The sequence below is a fragment of the Miniopterus natalensis genome, chromosome 11 (assembly GCF_054644295.1).
Source record: "Miniopterus natalensis isolate mMinNat1 chromosome 11, mMinNat1.hap1, whole genome shotgun sequence".
Classification (NCBI taxonomy): domain Eukaryota; kingdom Metazoa; phylum Chordata; class Mammalia; order Chiroptera; family Miniopteridae; genus Miniopterus; species Miniopterus natalensis.
Window position 1 is genome coordinate 40,959,905 of NC_142091.1, and position 20,137 is coordinate 40,980,041.

Sequence of the window (20,137 nt, forward strand, 5' to 3'; positions counted from 1 at the left end):
ATTGGACAAGGCAACAGGCCTTTCTACCCAGGATCAGCAAGGCATCGGATGCAGTCATTGTGTTAGGAGGATGTACAATTTAGGATGAGGCAGCATCCTTTGGCTGAAGGTAGTTTCTGGGGAGGAATGAGCTGAGTCCTCACTGGCCAACACTCTCCGTGCCGAGTGAATGGGGATCTGTGTGGTGGTGCCAGACAGTCTACTACTAGGGAGCATTCATAACTGATTAGTCTTCTGAGGGCACTTGGGGGTGAGTGAAGGAAATAAACTCTCAAACTTTCCTGATTGGAGAATGGACTCTCCCATTATTGCCCCACTTAAATTTAAGTTTTATTCTGAATTGAAATCAGGATTTTGAAGCACTATCTGCACCCCTATGTTCATTGCAGCATTATTCATAATAGTCAAGTTGTGGAAACAACCTAAACGTCCATCAGCAAATGACTTTTTATCCTGTGCTTATTATTATATTTCTTGGTTAAGAAATCATGAAACAGATGTAATAGAAGTCATAATTTTTAAATATCATTAATATTAAGACTAAAGACATAAGTAAAATTTAATGCGACGATACAATATAATACAATTGATGTGTCTCTATCTAAATCCTGACCTCAAGAGACTTGGTGAACTGATCTAACTCTAAGAATTACTCTGCTGTATGGAAAATTCGGCTCTTTTCTGTAATAGACACATTTTGTGAAAAAGCAACTGAAATCTTTTTTTAAAAAATATGTCTTTATTGATTTCAGAGAGAAGAAGGGAGAGGGAGAGAGAGAGATAGAAGCATCAATGATGAGAGAGAATCATTGATTGGCTGCCTCCTGCACACCCCCGACTAGGGATTGAGCCCTCAACCCCGGCATGCGCCCTGACAGGGAATCGAACGGCAATCTCCTGGATCCTAGGTTGATGCTCAACCACTGACCCAGGCCTGTCCAGGCAGCAACTGAAATCTTATAGACTGTTTTCATTAAGCTGGTTCCTCATGGCACAAAATGAAATTCTTCCCTTGCAAGAATTCTAGGGTCCTAATGAAAAGTAGCCCAAGGGAGAAGGGCTGTGTGATTGAAGCTGGATGTGCATCAACACCTCCCTGCATGTTCACTTGTTTGCACATGCAAACACACCTACACACATTAGCCAGACATTGGCCCTTATGCCTAGGTGGCATGTCCAAATAAAGCTTTGGTCTAGTGAGCTGTAGATTTAATCTTTCTTATTATATTCCAAAGGATGGGAGAATCACAGATATTGAAAGCTTTTGCTCCTGTGTAGAATACCTTTTCTGTGCCATTGTTCTGTTATCCTGAGTCTTTACCCTTTTGGAATGCTTCTTCTTCCTTTTGAAACCTTTCTCCCTTGGTACTGGGTGTGGTGAGTTTAAGGCCACACCTTGTTCATGAGGATCCACTCCTGCCATTAATGCCTTAGCAGGAGCCAGGTTGAATCTCAGGGGGAGGTGGTCCATCTGTCTCATTGGTACTGTCACAATTTAGCTGCCTTATCTCATGCTGGGGCTACTCAGGCAGCACCCCCTTTGCCTTCTGCATTCGATTGCCCACTTTTCCCATCAATATTCCACATTGTTGTTTATTTAGGTTTACATTCTGGCTTGTTCTCTGAATTATCCTATAGGCAACAGGACCCACAAGCTAAATAGTTTAAACATTTAAAAAAATATTTTTATTGATTTCAGAGAGAGGAAGGGAGAGGGAGAGAGAGAGAGAAACATTTGATGAGAGTCATTGATTGGCTGCCTCCTGCGTGCCCTCTACTGGGGGTCTATTCCACATCCTGGGCATGTACCCTGACCAGGAATCGAACCCTGACTTTTTGGTTCATAGGTCGATGCTCAACCACTGAGCAACACTGGCTTGGCAAAGAGTTTAAGCATTTAAGCATAGCAGTTTTGGGGACTAGTTCTTTCACAGATTTGAAGACGGGATCTTCTAACAGATGATAAGCCTAGTAAGTTGAACTTCAACCACCCACATTCATTTTTAGGAATGTGATGGGTCAGGTTGAGGTAGGCATGAAGCACTCTCCATCTCCTCAAAGGAAAAAAAACCTCTCACCATTCACATCTGCTGAGGACTTCGGGCACTGGGAGCATATAGCATCATCTCCTGATTTTTTATATTTCTGTGTATCTCTCTATCCTTTGTCATTAAAAAAATAAGTTCTATATCTTATGCCTGTTGGCTTCTTTCTCTTTGCTTTACTATTGCACCATGATGGTGCCCAGGCAGAAGTCACAATCTTTAAAACATGGACCACGCATCTTATTTATTTTCTGGCTTCATTCATTTTCATTCTCTTTCAAGTACCCTTCTCTGTTTTTTTCTCTGTTTGAAGAATATTTTGTCTTTTCATATCCTTGTGCTGAGGTCCATGCACTTCTCTCAGTTTGAAAAGCTTATCTTCCTTGATTCTCTTATACTTTATTTCCCCTCTTTATTCAAATAGAACTTTATAACAGAGAGAAATATTGAAACAGTGAAGCCCATAACACCCCCTGGGCAGAACTGAAGAACTGAACTGGACAGTGAAGTAGACTTTGAGAGGTTAAGTATATTATCAGTGTAAAGTGTTCTACAACAAAGAAATGCATTATGATTGCTAGAATTCGAATCCTGACTCTGGATTACTAGCTTTGTGACCTTCTTTGCCCCTCAGTTTCACCTATAAAATGAAGATGAAATAATGGCAGCCACTTTTAAGGGTTGTGACAGTTGAGTGGGATCATTGAAACTCGTTCAGCAAGGTGCTTGGCACATAGTAGGCTTTCACAAACCTAACTAATCTCTGCCTTTGTTTTTCTTTTCTGGATGCACTGTACATTTTTCTTACTCTTAGGTATCCTCTGAAGACGTGAAGAAACAAAGACTCTTCATCCACTAAGCATCTGCCTCCTCCTGCAATCTGGAAAACCTTAGGGGCCAGAGCATAGAGAAAAGCCAGTCCCTGGAGGAGTTACAGCATTTGTATGTTGGGCAGAGACAAGGGAACTGGGGTGTCCAGGGCAAAAGCAGGATGACAGAGACTCTGAAGAAGGAAGAGGGCTCCTGGTGGAACATCTTGAAAGAGACCATACTTCTCAAGGTCACTCTCTGTTGTCATCTTTGATCTTAAGCTGCTCTTTCAGCTCCTCCTGAAGGGTCCTGCAGGGATATCCATTCTTTTGAGCGAAAGAAATGTAGACACATCAGAGGAAGTTGAGTAGAGAAAACTACAGGGATGTGGGAAATTGACCTGGGACCTGGGGTGTTGGGCTGGTGAGTCTGAAAGCCGGGGTCACCTAGAAAGGAGCATATAAGTCCTCCATCTCCACTATAAAGGCCTGGCCAGGCCTGGTGGGTACTTCTGATATCAAGATCACCTTCTGGAAATGAAGATAGGATGGGGGAGAAAAAGGGAGCAGGGAGCACATGAGTACTTTGGTTCAAAGCTGAGAGAGAGAGGGGTAAGTTCAGCCATAGTATAATGGAGAGACAGTCTTCAGAGACCAAAGGAAAGAAAGCAGTAGGGCTGATGGGGAGCATCTTTATTTGGTTATAGAGGTGAGGCATAGAGTTATCATAAACACAAAGGCTCCATCAAATGGGTTATGCATTACAGCCTTATGTTTCAGAGTTAAGTGACTTGTCTAAGCTTTCCTTCAGTGATTGGGCCTCCAGGTCTTTATGTGAATGTCCCCGCAGGGTTGAAGGCAGAGGCTGGTTCTGGGCTGGAAGTGTCTTAAGAGAGCTCTTGACCAGAGCTTTCTGAAGACCATCTTAACAACCAGGAAGCAACTGTGTCTGTATCTTGATCTGGGTAGTGGCCATGTGGATATTTGTGTGTTCACTTTATAAAACATTATCAAGCTGTATACCCGAGATTTATGTGTATTTTACATTATACTTTAATTAAAACAGCCAAAAAATGAAGGAGTAGGCAGTAATGGGAAATGTTTTGGATAGGTTAGGTAAAATAAAAAAATGAAATCACTGGATTGGCAACAGGTCATCGATAGAGATCATTGTTAGCAAGAAAATTTTCAGTAGCAATAGATTGAAGAGTGAAATTAAAAAAAAAAAAAAAGAGATGACCAACCAAACCAAATGTTCCATAATTGAAAAAGGCTAATAAAATATATAAACCTCTAGCAGTACTAAATCAGAAGAAATAGAAATGAGGAAAATAAAACCCTCCAGGGAATGAAAAAGAGGAGGGATGAGCAGTGCACAGAAGAAGAAAGGTAGGTTTATCCAGTGCAGCAGCCAGGAGAGGGAGATCCTGGGTCAGAGAGGCAAGTGTCAGGGGGAAGAAGCACCTGGTCCCTCAGGCTGTTCTTCAGCTCTTTAAGCAGTGATGCTCAGCTCTGAGTCTGTGGCATCCAGAAAACACACAGCAGTCTCAAGGACAACCTGAATTATTTCTGATAACCCAATAGCCCTTTACTTTCATTCTATATCAAAAATCTTTCCCTTGTCTTCTCATGGTCTATCACTGAAGATGGGTCACCCAGTGACTATACACAGCAAGGTTCTTTTAATCCAACCATTAAGCAGAGCTTATTACTTTATTTAGTCTGTTCCAGTATAAGGCATTTCTTATATTTAGGCTTTGTTGTTGGTGGTGGCTTGTCTGGTTCAATAAAGACCATGGTTTGCAATCATATCCCCCAAATTCTAAATGATAAAGCTTTATTGTCGTTTGGCATATCTTGGTAGCTTATTATGAAGAAAGAGTTATTTATATTGAAGAACCATAAAAACCTATTGGGGGAGGTTCATCTATAAAGGAGCCCTAAAGTTTTATTTGCAGTGATTTAATTTATTAATTGAACCCAGCTCAACAAGAAAAACTCAGGCTGAAATAAAGAAAAGGCAGGGATTATAAACATTTCCAGACAGCTTATTATCTCCTGTGAAAAATTATAATGTTGCTCTCTAATGACATTAGTTTTGTGAAACCACTAATTCATCTCTTCAGCCAGAAGGAAGCTTTATTATTCATCTTTTATTTAGTACTATACTGAGGATATGAAATATGACATGTTCAATATCAGGAAGTTCATTGTTTCATTCAACAAATATTAAATATTATAAACTGAACAAAGATAAAACACTTAACTGTTTCCTATAATGAACACACATATCTTCTTTTAATGGACTTGTGCACCACAGCTATGTGTTGTTATAAACTTGGTATAAGGTATAAGTCCATGACCAAGACACACATGATCGTATACCATAATGTCATAAGTAGAGTTTTGGAACTGTCAGTTTAGGTCCATCAGAGGTCAGCACAGGAGATTCCATGAAAGCTCAGAAGGTACCTAATTTAGCTTCGACATGGGATGGGGAGGAGGTAGAGTTGAGGAAACTTCCAAAGGAGGTAACTCATAAGCTGGTCTTGTAACAATAAATAATGAGGGAAATAATGAAGAGGATGGGAAGTGAAGTGGGACAACTTTGTCAGATGTCAGTTTTCTGGTCCTGAGCTGAAAATACCACCAGGCTCTCCCAACACCACAGCTGGGAATGAGTCTCACAGGACTGCATTCTTTTCTTACATTTCTTACATCTTTTTATGCATTAACAGGAAAGCGTCTCATCTGTGATGCTGGGGCCACCCTACAACCACACAGTGGAAACCCCTGCCACCTTCTTCCTTGTGGGTATCCCAGGTTTGCAGTCTTCACATCTTTGGCTGGCTATCTCACTGAGTGCCATGTATATCATAGCCTTGTTAGGAAATACCCTCATAGTGACCACAATCCGGATGGACTCCACTCTACAGGAGCCCATGTTCTACTTCCTGTGTGTTCTGGCTGCTGTGGACATTGTTATGGTGTCCTCTGTAGTGCCCGAGATGGTGAACATCTTCTCCTCAGGAGGCGGTTCCATCAGCTTTAATGCTTGTTTCACTCAGATGTATTTTGTCCATGTAGCCACAGCTATGGAGTCAGGGCTGCTGCTCGTCATGGCTTTTGACCGCTATGTAGCCATCTGTAAGCCTCTACACTACAAGAGTATTCTCACACCTCAAGTGATGCTGGGAATGAGTGTGGCCATCACCATCAGAGCTGTCATATTCATGACTCCACTGAGCTGGATGGTGAGTCATCTACCTTTCTGTGGCTCTCATATGGTTCTCCATTCTTACTGTGAGCACATAGCTGTGGCCAAGTTGGCATGCACAGACCCCATGCCTAGTAGTCTCTATAGTCTGATTGGTTCTTCCATTATTGTGGGCTCCGATGTGGTCTTCATTGCTGCTTCTTATAACCTGATTCTTCAGGCTGTCTTTAGTCTCTCTTCAAAGAATGCTCAGTTGAAAGCATTAAGTACATGTGGCTCCCACGTGGTGGTTATGGCTCTGTACTACCTACCTGGGATGGCATCCATCTATGTGGCCTGGCTAGGGCAGGATACAGTGCCTTTGCACACCCAAGTACTGCTAGCTGACTTGTACCTGGTCATCCCACCTGCTTTAAACCCCATTATCTATGGTCTGAGGACCAAACAGATACGGGAGCGAATGTGGAGCTTGCTGATGCACTGTCTCTTTGACCACTCCCGCCTGGCTTCATGAACGCAGTCTATTCAGATCTAGAGCATTCCAGCCTGTTTCAAATATGTCAGAGATCTGTGAAGATGGTTTGCTTCACCTGGTGCCGTAGGCGTTCTAAGATGAAGCTGTAAAGAATATCCTTGCACAACTTCTCAATTTCTAGCAAGAATGTAAATAAAATGGTTAACTTTTTGACATGTTTAATGGTTTCAATCAACTAGTATTTGAATTAGAGATAATTTGGGGCCGAGAATATAGATTTGGGGTTTTTCTTTCCTTAGCTTCTGACCCATGTTTCCAACTTAATATCCCACCAGTCCTTCTGCAAAACAAACCAATTGCACCTCCTCACACCTGGCTGATTTTATCAGAATTGTTCATTTCCTCATGTGATTATGTGAAAGCAGCTATTAATATGATTCTGCCTTCTGGCCCACTGATGAATCCACTCAACTTGGGGTCCGGTGCTCACACCTGGACCAGAGTCCTTCTCCAATGAAAATGGATTCCAGTTTACCTGAGGAGATGTAAACTTGGGACCACTGAGGGTGGCCATTGTCTAGCACAGGAACTTGGAAAGAGAAATCTGTTCCATAGCAAAAGCAGATGAGTAAGAAGGGATGAAGAAACTAGTCTCTGGTTCTCTGGTTTCATTTAGGATACTCAGATATACCCCTTATTAAATTTTGTAAGATGCCTCTATATCCTTTTACTATATTCCCTATTGTTAAGCTATTTGGAGTCAGTGTACTAATCACCAGCTTTTTGCTTTTAAGCAACAGAGGCCAAGGCAATGTGAGCCTGGTCTTGGGCATCCTTCATTTTTCTTCCTAGTCCTGCTTGTGTAACTGAAATGCAAAGGAGAGCGATCAAATATAACATAGGTCTTTCTTCTTTTGAACACCTCTAAGGAGGTGTGCTCTGGGATGAGAAGGTTAATAGAGAGTAGTATCGATAATGAAGCTGAAATAGCACTACTCTTCTCCAGGTCACCAGATAGTTGTTTTTTATGTTTTCCTTTCAGAAAGTCTTAAGTGAATAATCAGTATATGCTTAAAAAAGAAAAAAAAAAAGATTTCGTATGTAAGAGATGCATATATTTGACTCTCGTACATTTGAAAATCTTAATAAAAGATAATTTCCTAATAGTGTTGATGACAAGTTATTATATCTGAATATTAATATCTCCTTTCTATTGATGGAACAATGACAATTTATAGAGGGTATCGAAAATTAAATAAAATAAGAAAAGCACATAAGATAAACATGTTGTACATATTTAAAAAATATACCCAGTAGATCTTTTTTAAAAATAACTTTATTAATTGATTTGAGAGAGAGGGAGAGGGAGGGAGGAGGGAGAGAGGAAGAGAGAGAGAACATCATGTTGTTTCACTTATTTATACATTCACTGGTTGTTTCTTGTATCTTGTATGTGTCCTGACTAGAGATTGAACCCACAATCTTGGTGTACTGGATGATGCTCTAACCAACTGACCTAGCTGGCCAGGGCTACCCAATAGATTTCTAATTCCATAATTTAAGAGGTAGTTTTAGGCACTATTAGAATGGCAGTGCTGTAATTATCATTCATGTAATAATTCTTCCAAACAGATCTGCTGCATCTATATCTTTTGCTAACATTGGACTTGTTTATCTACTAGAATATATTGTTTCTAAATACCAGGGGGGCAGAAAGCAGTCTCTAAAAACCTGATAATGCACTGAGCTCCCCAAGTAGTAAAAAGAAATTCTCTTCTTGTAACCTCGTAACATAAAAACAAATTAAGGTGAGGTGGGTAAGCATATTTGATAAGATTTCTATTTTGAAAAGTCACACCATTCCTTCTTCATAAGCAAACCAAAGAACTGACTATATCTGATGGAAAGCAACAAAGGTAAAGTCCAGCTTGCACCCAAACCAGAAATTTCTTCACAGCATTTCCATTAGAAGCCTGCCCTGACAGCTTTGTGTTTCATTCAAGTTAGTATTCCCCAAAACTAGCTGGCACCCACTGTTGGTACTCAAATACTTATTGAACTGCATACTTTCCAAAGTGAACTGGTTCCCTTCCACAGCTACCTCCAAACAGAAAATCCTGTGCTTTTCCCAAGACAGACAACTCATACCCTATCACATGAAGCAGTGTGTGTTCATTTAACTAGTGCCTGTGACCCACAGCAGACTCTCAATTTTGCTTTTAAGACATTACAACCAATCCTGCTAGAAAAAAAAGGCAGACTAAATTTCCCATGGGTTGTAAACCCTTGGATTTGCCCTGTTTCTTCTTTCCTTTTGGACTCATGCACTTCACCCTTTTATAGCCTTTCCCTTCAAGGCTCAGGCACTGCACCCCCTTGGTTCTCTGCCAGTAAAACAAAAGTAGGCGAAGCTCATTCCTGACTCCTCCTTGTGCTGAATCATCACATCAAACTGGAGGTGCATGGGAGGCACTCAGGGAGTGCGGCACTCAACCTCCACAGGGCACCTGCCTCTGCCCCTTCCAGAACACTTTTGTAATTATCCATCAAATTAGTTTTTAAACAGGATTATAATAAGTGTCATCTAGTCTTTCATGCTCCTTTGAGGCAAGAGGTTATTTTTGATCCTAGGAATAAGAAAGTTCCCTCACTTATTTACACACACACACACACACACACACACACACACACACACACACTGCTAGCCTGGGGGTACAATGGTGAACCAGACAAGTAAGGTCTTGTCTTCATGGAGTTCTTAGAAGTGAACGTAAGTACCCTATCTTTTTACCTAGTCATAAAAATCAGAAAATATGAAATAAACAGTGTGACATCATTTACCTGTAATTCTAACAAGTGATCACAGCTCCCAAATCAGCTTATAAATGGAAAAAACCCCCAAAAACTCACACCAAAATATCAAAGGCCCAAAATAGTACATTACAAATGAAGCTATTCCACTCAATTCACTCTAAATTTGAATGAATTTTTCACTTTCATCTTTTCTCTGAGCCTTCCAAGGATTGTCCTAATAAAACCACAGTACAAGAACAACATTGATTTGTCCATAGCCTCTTTGCTAAGTGTCTATGGACGTATAATGGGAAGTGCTTCCTAAAGATCTATTTCTCAAGTCTATAAAAATTCCCCAGGCGCTCTCCCCTCCACATGGCTACTTGTCTGTCTCTTCCCCTTCTGGACCACTTTGTGAGTACACCCCCGCTCCCCCCAGACACATGCCAAGACCAGGTCTATGACCTACTAGTCCATTCCCCTTCTACTGATAATGCTTAAGAAGTGGCCTGGAAGCATGGTGGGCAGAATGAGTTTACTTCTCCATTTTGGCCTGTTTTACCTCTTTCATGTGTTAACAGTCAATACAATTAAAGTAGAAAGACAATGTTTGCTATTATTTATTTCAGGAATTACTTTGCTTCTGTCCATACATCACCTAGTATCTCCTTTGCTGCCCAATCCTACCCAACAGTCACTACCTTCAAGTATAAACTACATCAGAGGTTGTGTCACACAGTCATGGTGATGATGTGATGTACATATTACAGCCCCTCGCAATACGCAAAGTCATTAACTCTCATATGCCAGTCTTGCAGTTTGTTTCCAGACACAATCTTCCCACATCACTCTCTTAAGGCCTGCAGTGAGTTATTTTTGCCACATAGCAATCACTTCTAGGTCAATAGCAGATATATAGTCTTAATTTCCCCTTCACTATAATATATTGCTCCCAAACTGGCTTTCTGTGTCTATCCTATTCATTTCCCCACACTGCCTCCTCCCATTTCTCCTGTCACAAATTTAGAGATGACAAAGGCAGGGAGAATGTTAGGTAGTTACCAGAACCATGCAGATTCCCTTGGTGACACAATAAAATCCAAACTTTAGTCCAACCAGCTTGTGGGTGAGTCAGCTTTCATCCCTGGGCATGTTTTTTCTTTTTAAAATTATCAGCTCCATTCTTTGTCCTACAGTCACAGTCCTAATTCTAATCCAAAGACAAACATGTACAACAGATGCACAATAGATTACTGTGGCCCAGAGTTTGCCCCTGGAAGGGCCACATTGTCTAAAGGACTCTAGACTGCCAGGAGGCCCTGAGACACAGAGGCCCTGCTGTAAGATGCTGGCTGAGAAGGTGAGGCAGGAACGTTACACAGGCAACATCCAGTTTTCCTTCCTGCATCCCTGAGAAAGGAACACAAGTATGGGGTGGATCTGAGATCCTCAGAACCCTATGAGGTAGGAGAATATGCAGCCACTCGACCTATTTTTCCATGGGTGATGAAAAATCTTTCAATCGCGTGGGAAGTTTCAGACCCAAATGTAATGAGTGACATGCAGACACGTGGCCTAAGAAGCAAGTGTGGCAATTTTGTTTTGTTTGAATGTGATATTTAATCTCTACAATCTTCTTTCAACAGTGCTGCGAGAAATAATTTGCTCTATTAAGGCCATTTCAATTTTTTCATCCATAAAGTGAAAATAAAACCAAAGCTCACAGGTTTGCTGATTTTGCCACTCAGAGAGAAGGGCAGGACCAGGACACAGGTCTGCTCAGAGTCTGAGACAGTGGTGTGCCCAGCTCGTGCTGAGAGGGGGATTACTAGTGGAGTGCTCTGGGCTACCTGCAATGCATTTCTCTAGTTCGGAGATCAGAGAGCTGGGGTGAAACATTTGTTCATTCCCAGCAAACCTCAGATGAGGCCTCCTTGGACTGGCTTCAGCAGAGCAGCCAGCCCTGGATATGAGCAGTATTCTACTGGCTTGTTGGTAAACTGTCCTACAGGTTCCCAGGAGGTTGGATCTACTTCATCGTCCTCAGTGACTTAATTATGGCACCACCAGAGACTGAAAAAGAGGGGCCTGAGCTACTGCATGTTAGTCACTCTGATCCTCACCATCAGCCCTGTCACACTTCCCTCACAGGGAACAATGCTCATTTGACTAAAACCTCATGTCTTTCATGACTAATTTAGTGAGACTCTGGCCCATGGGTAGCAGACCACTGGGCCAGGCAGAGGAATCCCCAGAATCTAGGCTCAACTCAGTTTAAGGGGACCTTTGTCAGGGGCAGGGCCCTGCAAGACCTCTGCAGTCCAGGTGAAATTCCGAGGCTTCTGGCTGGGACGGTGGGCCTCTCAGTCCTCCACGTCTAGGGAGCAGATGGCAAGAGGAGCGGTGTTGTTGGCACCAATGCTGTAGCAAGGACTAAAGTAGGGGAGGAGGCGCCCAGGAAAGGGACAGTGGGGGAAAGTGAAGATGTGGGAGCCGTTGTCGGTCACGTTGTAGAAGGAGATATCCTGGGCTTCATAATCCAGGAAGACGCCCACCCGCCGGGGAGGGACCGGCAAGGGCAGGAGGGGGTATTCATCGGTGCCTGCCCGATACTCACTGCCCTTCCTCAGCCTTATCACCCAGAATCCATAGTTGGGGGATAAATAGACCACCTCCTTTCGGTCGACATCTTCCTTACACACTCCCAGGCCCCATTCAGATCTGTCTCCCACCTCCACCTCCCAGTAGTGCTGGCCTGAGGAGATATACTGGCTGCCCAGGACGATGTTATAGCGGTAGAATCTCTCGGGATTGTCGGGCAGTCTCTGGTTGGCATCTCCATAGCGCACGCACTTTCTGTCCTCAGACACGATGAGGCGGGAATAAGCAGTGTCTGGATCAAGGCGCACATCAGCTAGGAAAAAAGGGAAAAAGATCCTGGTTGGCGATGTTGGTACAGAGAGGGGGCGTGGGTGAGGTCTCCCTGATAAATACAGCCACGGGTTTTTCAGTGACGAGTGGGAGTGGGGCTAGCTGGGGCATCCAGAGGGCACCAAAGCATTTTCTTTCTCCAGGAGGGGTCCCTCCCACTGCCCACACAACCTCCCCCAGCACTCTTTACCTGCATACGTCTTCAGGATCTCTCTCAGGCCTGGCACACGGCAATCTGTCTTCAGAACCAGGGAGACTGGTTCTGGCCTCTGTAGGCTCCAAGACTTGCTCCTAGTAGAGGAGGGATAGGCCTTGGGGCAAGAAGTCTTAGCTCTGCCACATGGACCTTCCCTTAGTACAGGGAAGAGCCGCCCCCCCAGCAACACCAGACAAAGCAGAGATGTGGTGCTTACTCTACTGAGATGAATGGTTTGTGGCACAGAGAGAACATTCACTCACATTCCTGTGCTGTGAGAAGGATTGGACGTGCACCTGACGTGGGGAGAGGAACAGGTGTACCACAGAGGAGAAAGGCTACACTCAGAGCTTAGAGCACTAATGGACACATCTGCAGTGTTTTTCCCTCCTTCAGTTATATTTTATAACTTTTCTGAAATTCTTTGATGAAATACAAAGATAAAGAAAGATGAACAAAGCTTCTTTGGCCAAAACAAGGGAAGAGGGAGAAGATTTTCCAGCAGTCTATTTTTCTATGGCACTGGGTCCCCGTTTCTTCCCCTATTCTGGCCAGGCCTCACTATCCCTCCTGGGACTGCCTAGGGGCTCCAAGGATGGGAACATACCTGTTTAAGACCTCCCGAATGCCCTAGAAGGAGAAAAAAGTGCAGCACGTGAGTATGACAGGCACTGAGCTCTGGGAGGGGGTTTCTCTAAGGGCAAGGGAGGTACAGAGCAAGGCTGGAGAAGGTATGCAGAGGTGGAGGGGAGAAGCCTAAGGGAGGGGAGCAGGGCAGGCTGAGCTGGACTGGCTGACTCCAGGCTTCACCTCAACTATCTGGCCAAAGGGGAAGGACTGGTATGATGCCCGAGCTGCCTGAGCACCACCCCACCTACATGCCTACAGTGGGCCAGGTTGTCCAACCAACCAGGGGTAGGAGAAGGGCAGGCACTAGCAGGGAAAGGGATGGGGAGACAGATATAGGATCTACTCACCTGCAGCATCCAGCGGACGGGCCTCTGAGACCTCTCCTCCAGCTCTGCAATCAGCCTGCACAGGACCCGGCTCTGCTGGATGAGGGCATCATGATTCAGCTCCAGTTTCTGTCTGGTCTCCCTCTCCTCCTGCTCCAGGCTGGCGAGAGCTGCGGCTGCCTCCACCTCTAGCTGTCGACCTGGTGGCTTTTTCTTTAGTAATCGCTGATACTTCTCAAACTCCGACATGATACTCTGCTTTCTGGTTTCCACCTGTATCTGCACAGCCAAGGTCAGAAATAAGCACTGATATTGTTCATGTAAGGGCCACCTAGGACTGAGGACGCGCACACGCACACAGAGGAATGTTTTGGAACCAGCTGTGTCCCAGACACTGAAGAGGCTAAGATAAATGCTACTATTTTTCCTACCTTTCTGTTTCCATGTGCTGGGGCCCTATTAAAGTAGGACCCAGGATATTATCTTGGTTCTATATGCTCTAGACTATTTCCTATTTTCAGAATCATATATTCTATATTCAGAATAACGAGCAGAGCATTACACTTAATTCCCGAAGGCAGTATAACAACTACACTGGTAGAAACTTTTGCCTCTTACTGGTATTATATCAGTTCAATACTGTGTTGTTTTTGACTGGTTCAATGTTACCTTCTGTTGATCAAAAGTTCTGATAGTTTGGTAGCTATGGCTCTCAAATTTATTTCAGAGGTGATTTTCTAGTATTTTAACTTTTAGTAATTATGCTCTAACTGGGGAAGGTGAAACAGAAGCTATGTTTTACTAAGCATTATGCAAGTCATACCACTGTGAGATAATACATATGTGAGGTGTGTATGAGAACATATGAGAGCATTAGGCCAGAGATTATCCCTACATCACAATCAAGAAACTAAAATGAGAAGTACATGGCCTGCCTAAGGCTGCACACCTGGTAGAGAAAGCTAGTCTGAGGACCCCTGGTCCTCTGACTTGAAACCCCATATTCTGCTTCACAGAGATGAAGAAGCTACCATGCGCCAGCTCCAGGACAACACCGGGACCACCCAAACTCCTTCCCCAGGTGGCAACCTGCCTTCCAGGTGGCAGTTCGTTTCCTCTCACCAACTTCCAGCTTCCAGGCCTCTTCTTGCTCTTTCCTCAGATGTTCCAGAGCCTCATGGAGTTTCCACTGAAAGAGATAAAAACCTCATGAGGCCATCTGGGCAGCCAAGTTGATAATGAGGCTTCCTAACACTGGTAGGTAATGGGGAAAAAAGCACCCCTCAGGCAATGAACCAGAATAAATGCTGGGAGCAAAGGGATGCCAAAGAGGGAGTGGTTTCCTGCCCACATGACATCCAAAGTAGCTCTTGATCTGAGAATCACTTCAACTCCCACAGCCCCTAAGTTTCTGTAGAGTAGGTCTGTTTCCAAGCTTGCCAGACCTCCTTGGGTTTCGTATCACACCTCTTTATCCTTATGGCCTCCTAAAACCCTCATGTTCAAAGTGTGGTCCAAGTGGGTCAGCAGCAGCACCACTTGGGAGCCTGTTAAAAATGCAGAGTCTCGAGCCCCAACCCAGACATCCTGAATTAGAATCTGAATTTTAGCAAGAATTTGGGGTGGTTCAAATGCTCATTAAAGGTAAGAAGTACTGTCCACGAACACTAATGCAAGAGATTGCTACTAGACAGCATAGAGTATTCTGATGATAATATTAACCATTTTGTTAAACAGTTACCAAGTGCCACACACAGGCTTAAGTACAAAGCATACATTCAATACTCATAATCTCTTGAGACTGGTATTATCCCCACTGTATAGATAAAAGAACTGAGGCTGAGATATACATTCAGATCTATTCAGCTCGTAAATGACTGGGGTGGGACTTAATATTGCTGTGTAACTCTTATGCCTATGTGATATTGCCTCCCTATTCTAATATTCTCAAAACAAAATAAGTAAATACTTTAAATTTGTTAGAAATTTTTCTCACATAGAAAAACAGGTAATTCTGAGGATTTGTCTTATACTCTTACCTTCTAATCTCAACTTCCAGAAAGAGAATTAAGACCAGTATTGGATCACTGGATCATAGTCATTGGGATAATGATTCTGGTAAAGATAAGTCATCATGGACAACTGAGGAAAATATAAGAGGCTGGAAGTTGATGAGGGCTGCTATACAAAAGGAGTAGCAGGTGTGTCAGAGATGACACCCCCACCCTTAAAAAAAAAGACTTGGTAGAAGAGAAAGAATATTGGCCAATGAGCAAGGCTTGAGTTGTATCCTTTGCTCTTCCTTTAACTAACTTTTAACTAACTTAACCTAAAGTCAAATCTAAATGACTCAGCCACACTCTCTTCTAGGTCTAAAACCAATTATGATCTCAGATTTCCAAGCCTCAGTTTTACCTATAAAAGTGACTCATGCAATGTCAAATGACTATTTGTGGCATTGCTAGGAGTTTGCAGGTTCTGATAGGTGCAGCTTTGACGAACTCATGCCCAAATTCATCCAAGGCACCAAGGACCCCAGTTAATCCAGACTGGTCTCCTTCTAATTCTCAGGAAGGAAGCATCTTTGGGTTAGGCATTAAGCTGTTTTGGGATCCGGGATGGGGCGTGGAAGTGATAGGGAAGGAAGTCAAAGGAGGTCATACATGCTCACTGTATCAGGTCCCAAGGCTCTGTGGGCATGAGGGCCAAAGGAATCAGTTCTTGTTTTATCTCTGGGACCTCTGGTCAAGTCCTTAATTTAGAGATAGCCAAGTGAAGGGCAGGGGAGGGACTGGGGTAGTTAGCCTCAGTTTCTCACCTTATACTCCCAGGCGACATCCTCCATGGGCACGACACTGTGGTCCTCATGCTCAGGGGACCGGCTGCAGGCCTCACATGTGATCAGGCCATCCTCTTTGCAGAACATCTTTAGCTGTTCTCTGTGGAGTTCACACACATTACCCTTCAGCCCCATTCCTGGGTGCAGGCCTAGCAGACGAACTTTTTCTACCACATTGGCCAGCTGCCAATTAGGCCTCAGGTTCCCTGGCTGGACAGGAGTCCGGCAGAGGGGACATGTGTAACCCCAGTTCTGGGATTCCCCTGGGACCTCCCAGAGTCCAGAGAGGCAGCCATGGCAGAAGCTGTGGCCACAGTCAATGCTCACAGGCTCTCTCAGGTAGGTCATGCAGATGGGACAGGCCAGTTCTTCCACGACAGCTTCCACCAATGCTGCAGGATCCATGGCTCCTTTTCACACCCTCCTTAGAACATGAACAAAGCCAGGCAGAGGTAATGAAGGCTGAGAAGAAAAGAAAAACAAATAAGAGGAAAAGGTAACAGAGGAGCAGAGGGATCAGTAAAACTGATAATTAAGGAGTGAAAAAAACAAGTTCCTCCTTTCTATCATTCCTCGATCCTTTACTGACCTTGTTTAATAAGCAGTGGCCTTCGCAACTGACGTTCTGACTGGGCCACATTACTCACACCACAGAGGGCCATCTGGGGATGCTGGAGCAAGTGAATGTGGGGAGTTCTCAGTTTTTATTCATTTTGTCATCTCTGACCCTCCTCTGGGTTCGCTCACCTGCCCATTCCCACTCTACCTCAATCATGCTCTTCAAATCAGCATTATTCCTCTTGAACTTGGATTAGGTCAAATAAAATGGGGTGTTTCAGTATCTAAAATAAGGCCAGAAATACCCTCAGTCTCACTCTCTGTATATTTATATGTGTACTTATATACTTCAAGGGGCAAAAAGATATGTCAGAACCACTGCCTATCTGTTCAATTGGTTTTCTTGTGTTGCACACTAAAGTACAAGAGAACAAGCAATCCTTTCCCCACACCCCGAAAGCCCCTGCTCCCTTCTCCAGCACCAGCATTCATGGAGATGCTGACACTCTCCTCAGCCTTCAGTGATGTGTTAGAAGCAGAGATGAAACAACACCCCTTGGCAGATAAAAACAAAGGTCTTCTGACATTAATCAAATCTGTATGATGAAGTCACTATCCCAGCGAGAAATCTGAGATTTCTGCCAGGGCCTCATGTGGGTACGGAACTTATATGGCCAATGGCAGGCTCTTGGCACAAGTGCCACTATTTACTTTTTCGCTTTGCAAGTTTGTGTTAGTAGCTTGAGTCTGTAAAGGGAAAAGCCATGTTGGTCTTAGTCACTGCTGTATCCTCAGCTCCTAAACAGTGCCTGAAATGCAGTTATTGCTGAATAAATATTTCTCAAATAAATAAACCAGCTAGACATGGGAAATAGTTCCTAAACTCAAAATGCTTTTATAATTTGTTAACTGAGAGCACACAATAGCAAGCACTCCTTGAGCACTTATGCCACATGCCAGATACTATTCTGAGCATTTTACATGGATTAGCTCAATTTATTTCACAACCCTAAGTAGAAACCATTATTCTACTGTTCTCATTTTACAGATGCTTGGTCCTGGGCCCCACCATTCTATCTTGGGCAAATTACTAACCTCTCCAGCTTCAAGGTATAATAAAAATGTGAGAGAGAGAGAAATCACTGTGGTTTTGGGTAGCTCAGTCTTTCTGGAGGAAATGAAGCAGTAAGTAGATTTTGCAGGTCTCTCTGTTAAAGGCTAGCAGGAGGTTCTGCCTTTTCACTGGCCTTTCTGCCTCCTGCTTTTCCTCCCTCCCACTATCACTACCAAACTGTGAGATCCAGTATCCTAAAACCTAGTTTTATGAAATCACTAACCCACTGAAGAAGCCTATCCTGGTTCCCCAGCAACCAGTCCAATAGGAAGCTCTTGGGCTTCATCTCTGAAACAACGCCTGTGTCCAGTCGAGCAGAGAGAAACTTCCACATTTCCCTGCAAAACCCATTTCTAGTCATTCTGCCCCACTTGGGTTCCTGCTGTTCTCCCAGCTTGAAATGACTTCTCCATGATCCTGTTTTTAACATCACTTGATATGTATGTGTTTATTGTCTTACTTCCCACAGTAGAAATTTGACAGTGACATCATCCACTTTGATCACTACTACATCCCCAAGGCCAAGAACAGTGCCCCCGATATTTTTGAACAGATGAGAATTACATGTAACTGTTGAGGTCCAGCTGATCCTAGGTTGGAAGTGGAAGAAGTGTCAACATCCTCATTTAAGACAGAGGGGCACCAAGACCTACCACCGAAAGCTGACACAATACAGGTTGTGATCTATGATTGAAAGCTACAAAGATCAACAAAATAATAAAAAACAGAAATAAAAAATTGGTGGGAGTAGGGAAGTGAGGTAAAGAAATATCAAAAGGATACATCAAGAAATGCAGTGTAGGCATACTATTTAGATTTAGTAGGGTTATACAAAGATTTAAATATGAAAAAGTTAAAAGCTGTGGCCTATGCAAAAAGGATTTAGAGGCGGGTAGCTATTGCTCTTAGATATAAAACCTGCTTATTTTCTTTTTTACTATACATAAATTACTTCGACAGAACTTTACTAAACATTTAATTGCTTCGAAATTGCCTTTGGCAGGGTGGGTAGCGGGTCTGCGAAAGACCTTTGAAGGGAGGGGGCAGAGCTTGGAAAAGACTAGTGGGGAGGGACAGAGCGGGGAGGGGGTGAGTGGAGGCGGCGACCTTCCGGGTTCGGGGGCGGAGGAGGAGGGTAACCTCCAGGCCCCAGGGCGCGGGGGCAGAGCCCCAGGGCGGCGGGCGGGCGGGGGCAAGCGTGAGGTGGCTGCGGGACCTTTGACTTTAGACGAGGCACGGCTGTCTACCCACCTCCTTCCTTAGCTCGGACCAGCGCCCCGCGGCGAAAGCCCAACTCGGAGATGCCGGGTCCCCTGGGCGGAGTGTCTGCAGCGTCACGAGCGGTCGGACCCGAGCACTTACCGCCCGCGGGTACAGGAAGGTCCCAGCAGCGACCGGCTTCTGCGCCTCTCGCCCGGCTCCAAGGCCCCGCCCACAGGACCGAAGCCAATGAGCGGCGGGCAGGGCCCGGCGCCGGAATCCGCGCAGCCGCATCTTTGTTGGAGCAGCCAATCACAGACAGGGATCGGGACAACCCTAGCCAATCGGAGGAGGGGACGGGGCCGCCGCACACCTTCCGCATGCCAGTGTTTTTTCTCTGCTATCTTGGTATTTATGGTCCTTTCGCCGGCTCAGGGCCCGTTAAAACTGTAAAAGGGCCCAGGAGTCAGTCCCAGGACGGGTCGAAGGCCGGGGCTCCCTGAGGAGGCCGCTCAGGCTCTGCATTAGCAGAGGCCCGGCTGGCTGTCGGTCCAAGGAACCATTTGCATCTCACGCTTCAGCCCTGGCTGACCAGTGGCTCTTCTGAGCGAACCTTGTTCCTTCCGGGTGACGACGGCTAATGCTGTTCATTTGCCAGTTTCCTATAGTAAATCCACCAGCATGTGAGCTCAGCCATGTCTGGTTCTGTGACTCAGTTTAGCGCAGGCTGAGCCCGCATCTACCGTGGGCTCTGCAGCTTTCCCCGAAGATGAGCGACCCCTCCTGGCTCCAGGCTGCAGGTCCGGGTTCTTCCAAACCCCCTCCTGGGTACTTCAGCAGCGCATTCCCATCACGACTGCCCACCCAGCTGAAAGTTAGAAGCAGATACTGGGAGCTGGCAGAGTAAAAGTGGAACGAATCCTTGGTCACAAACTGTCATTAAAAATATTAATTTTTTTTTGAACAACTGTACTCTCCCTCACCAGACACAGACATGTATACAC

General features: G+C 44.5%; 2 protein-coding genes across 2 annotated transcripts; one reads left to right on the plus strand and one right to left on the minus strand.

Annotated features, from left to right (window-relative positions):
• The first annotated feature begins 5,547 nt into the window (after positions 1 to 5,547).
• LOC107538693 (olfactory receptor 52I2-like) lies at positions 5,548 to 6,585 on the plus strand. The gene has a single exon (XM_016215014.2). The coding sequence runs from the start codon at positions 5,611 to 5,613 to the stop codon at positions 6,583 to 6,585; it is 975 nt and encodes a 324-aa protein (XP_016070500.2). The 5' UTR covers positions 5,548 to 5,610.
• Positions 6,586 to 7,897: 1,312 nt separating this feature from the next.
• On the minus strand, positions 7,898 to 19,323 carry TRIM68 (tripartite motif containing 68). The gene is made up of 7 exons (XM_016215035.2): positions 19,185 to 19,323; positions 16,241 to 16,723; positions 14,516 to 14,611; positions 13,444 to 13,701; positions 13,074 to 13,096; positions 12,461 to 12,561; positions 7,898 to 12,253 (listed from the first exon to the last, which is right to left on the minus strand). The coding sequence occupies exons 2-7, from the start codon at positions 16,664 to 16,666 to the stop codon at positions 11,703 to 11,705; spliced, it is 1,455 nt and encodes a 484-aa protein (XP_016070521.1). The 5' UTR covers positions 16,667 to 16,723; positions 19,185 to 19,323; the 3' UTR covers positions 7,898 to 11,702.
• Between the last annotated feature and the right edge of the window lie 814 nt (positions 19,324 to 20,137).

What these genes read in the sequence shown, in the direction of transcription:
- LOC107538693 (XM_016215014.2), top strand. Translation starts at nt 5,611, where the DNA reads ATGCTGGGGCCACCCTACAACCACACAGTGGAAACCCCTGCCACCTTC.
- TRIM68 (XM_016215035.2), bottom strand. Translation starts at nt 16,666, where the DNA reads ATGGATCCTGCAGCATTGGTGGAAGCTGTCGTGGAAGAACTGGCCTGT. An exon ending in CCGTCCGCTGGATGCTGCAG is followed by an intron (nt 13,097 to 13,443) that starts GTGAGTAGATCC and finishes TTCTCCTTCTAG; the next exon opens with GGCATTCGGGAGGTCTTAAA. An exon ending in GATCCTGAAGACGTATGCAG is followed by an intron (nt 12,254 to 12,460) that starts GTAAAGAGTGCT and finishes CTTTTTTCCTAG; the next exon opens with CTGATGTGCGCCTTGATCCA.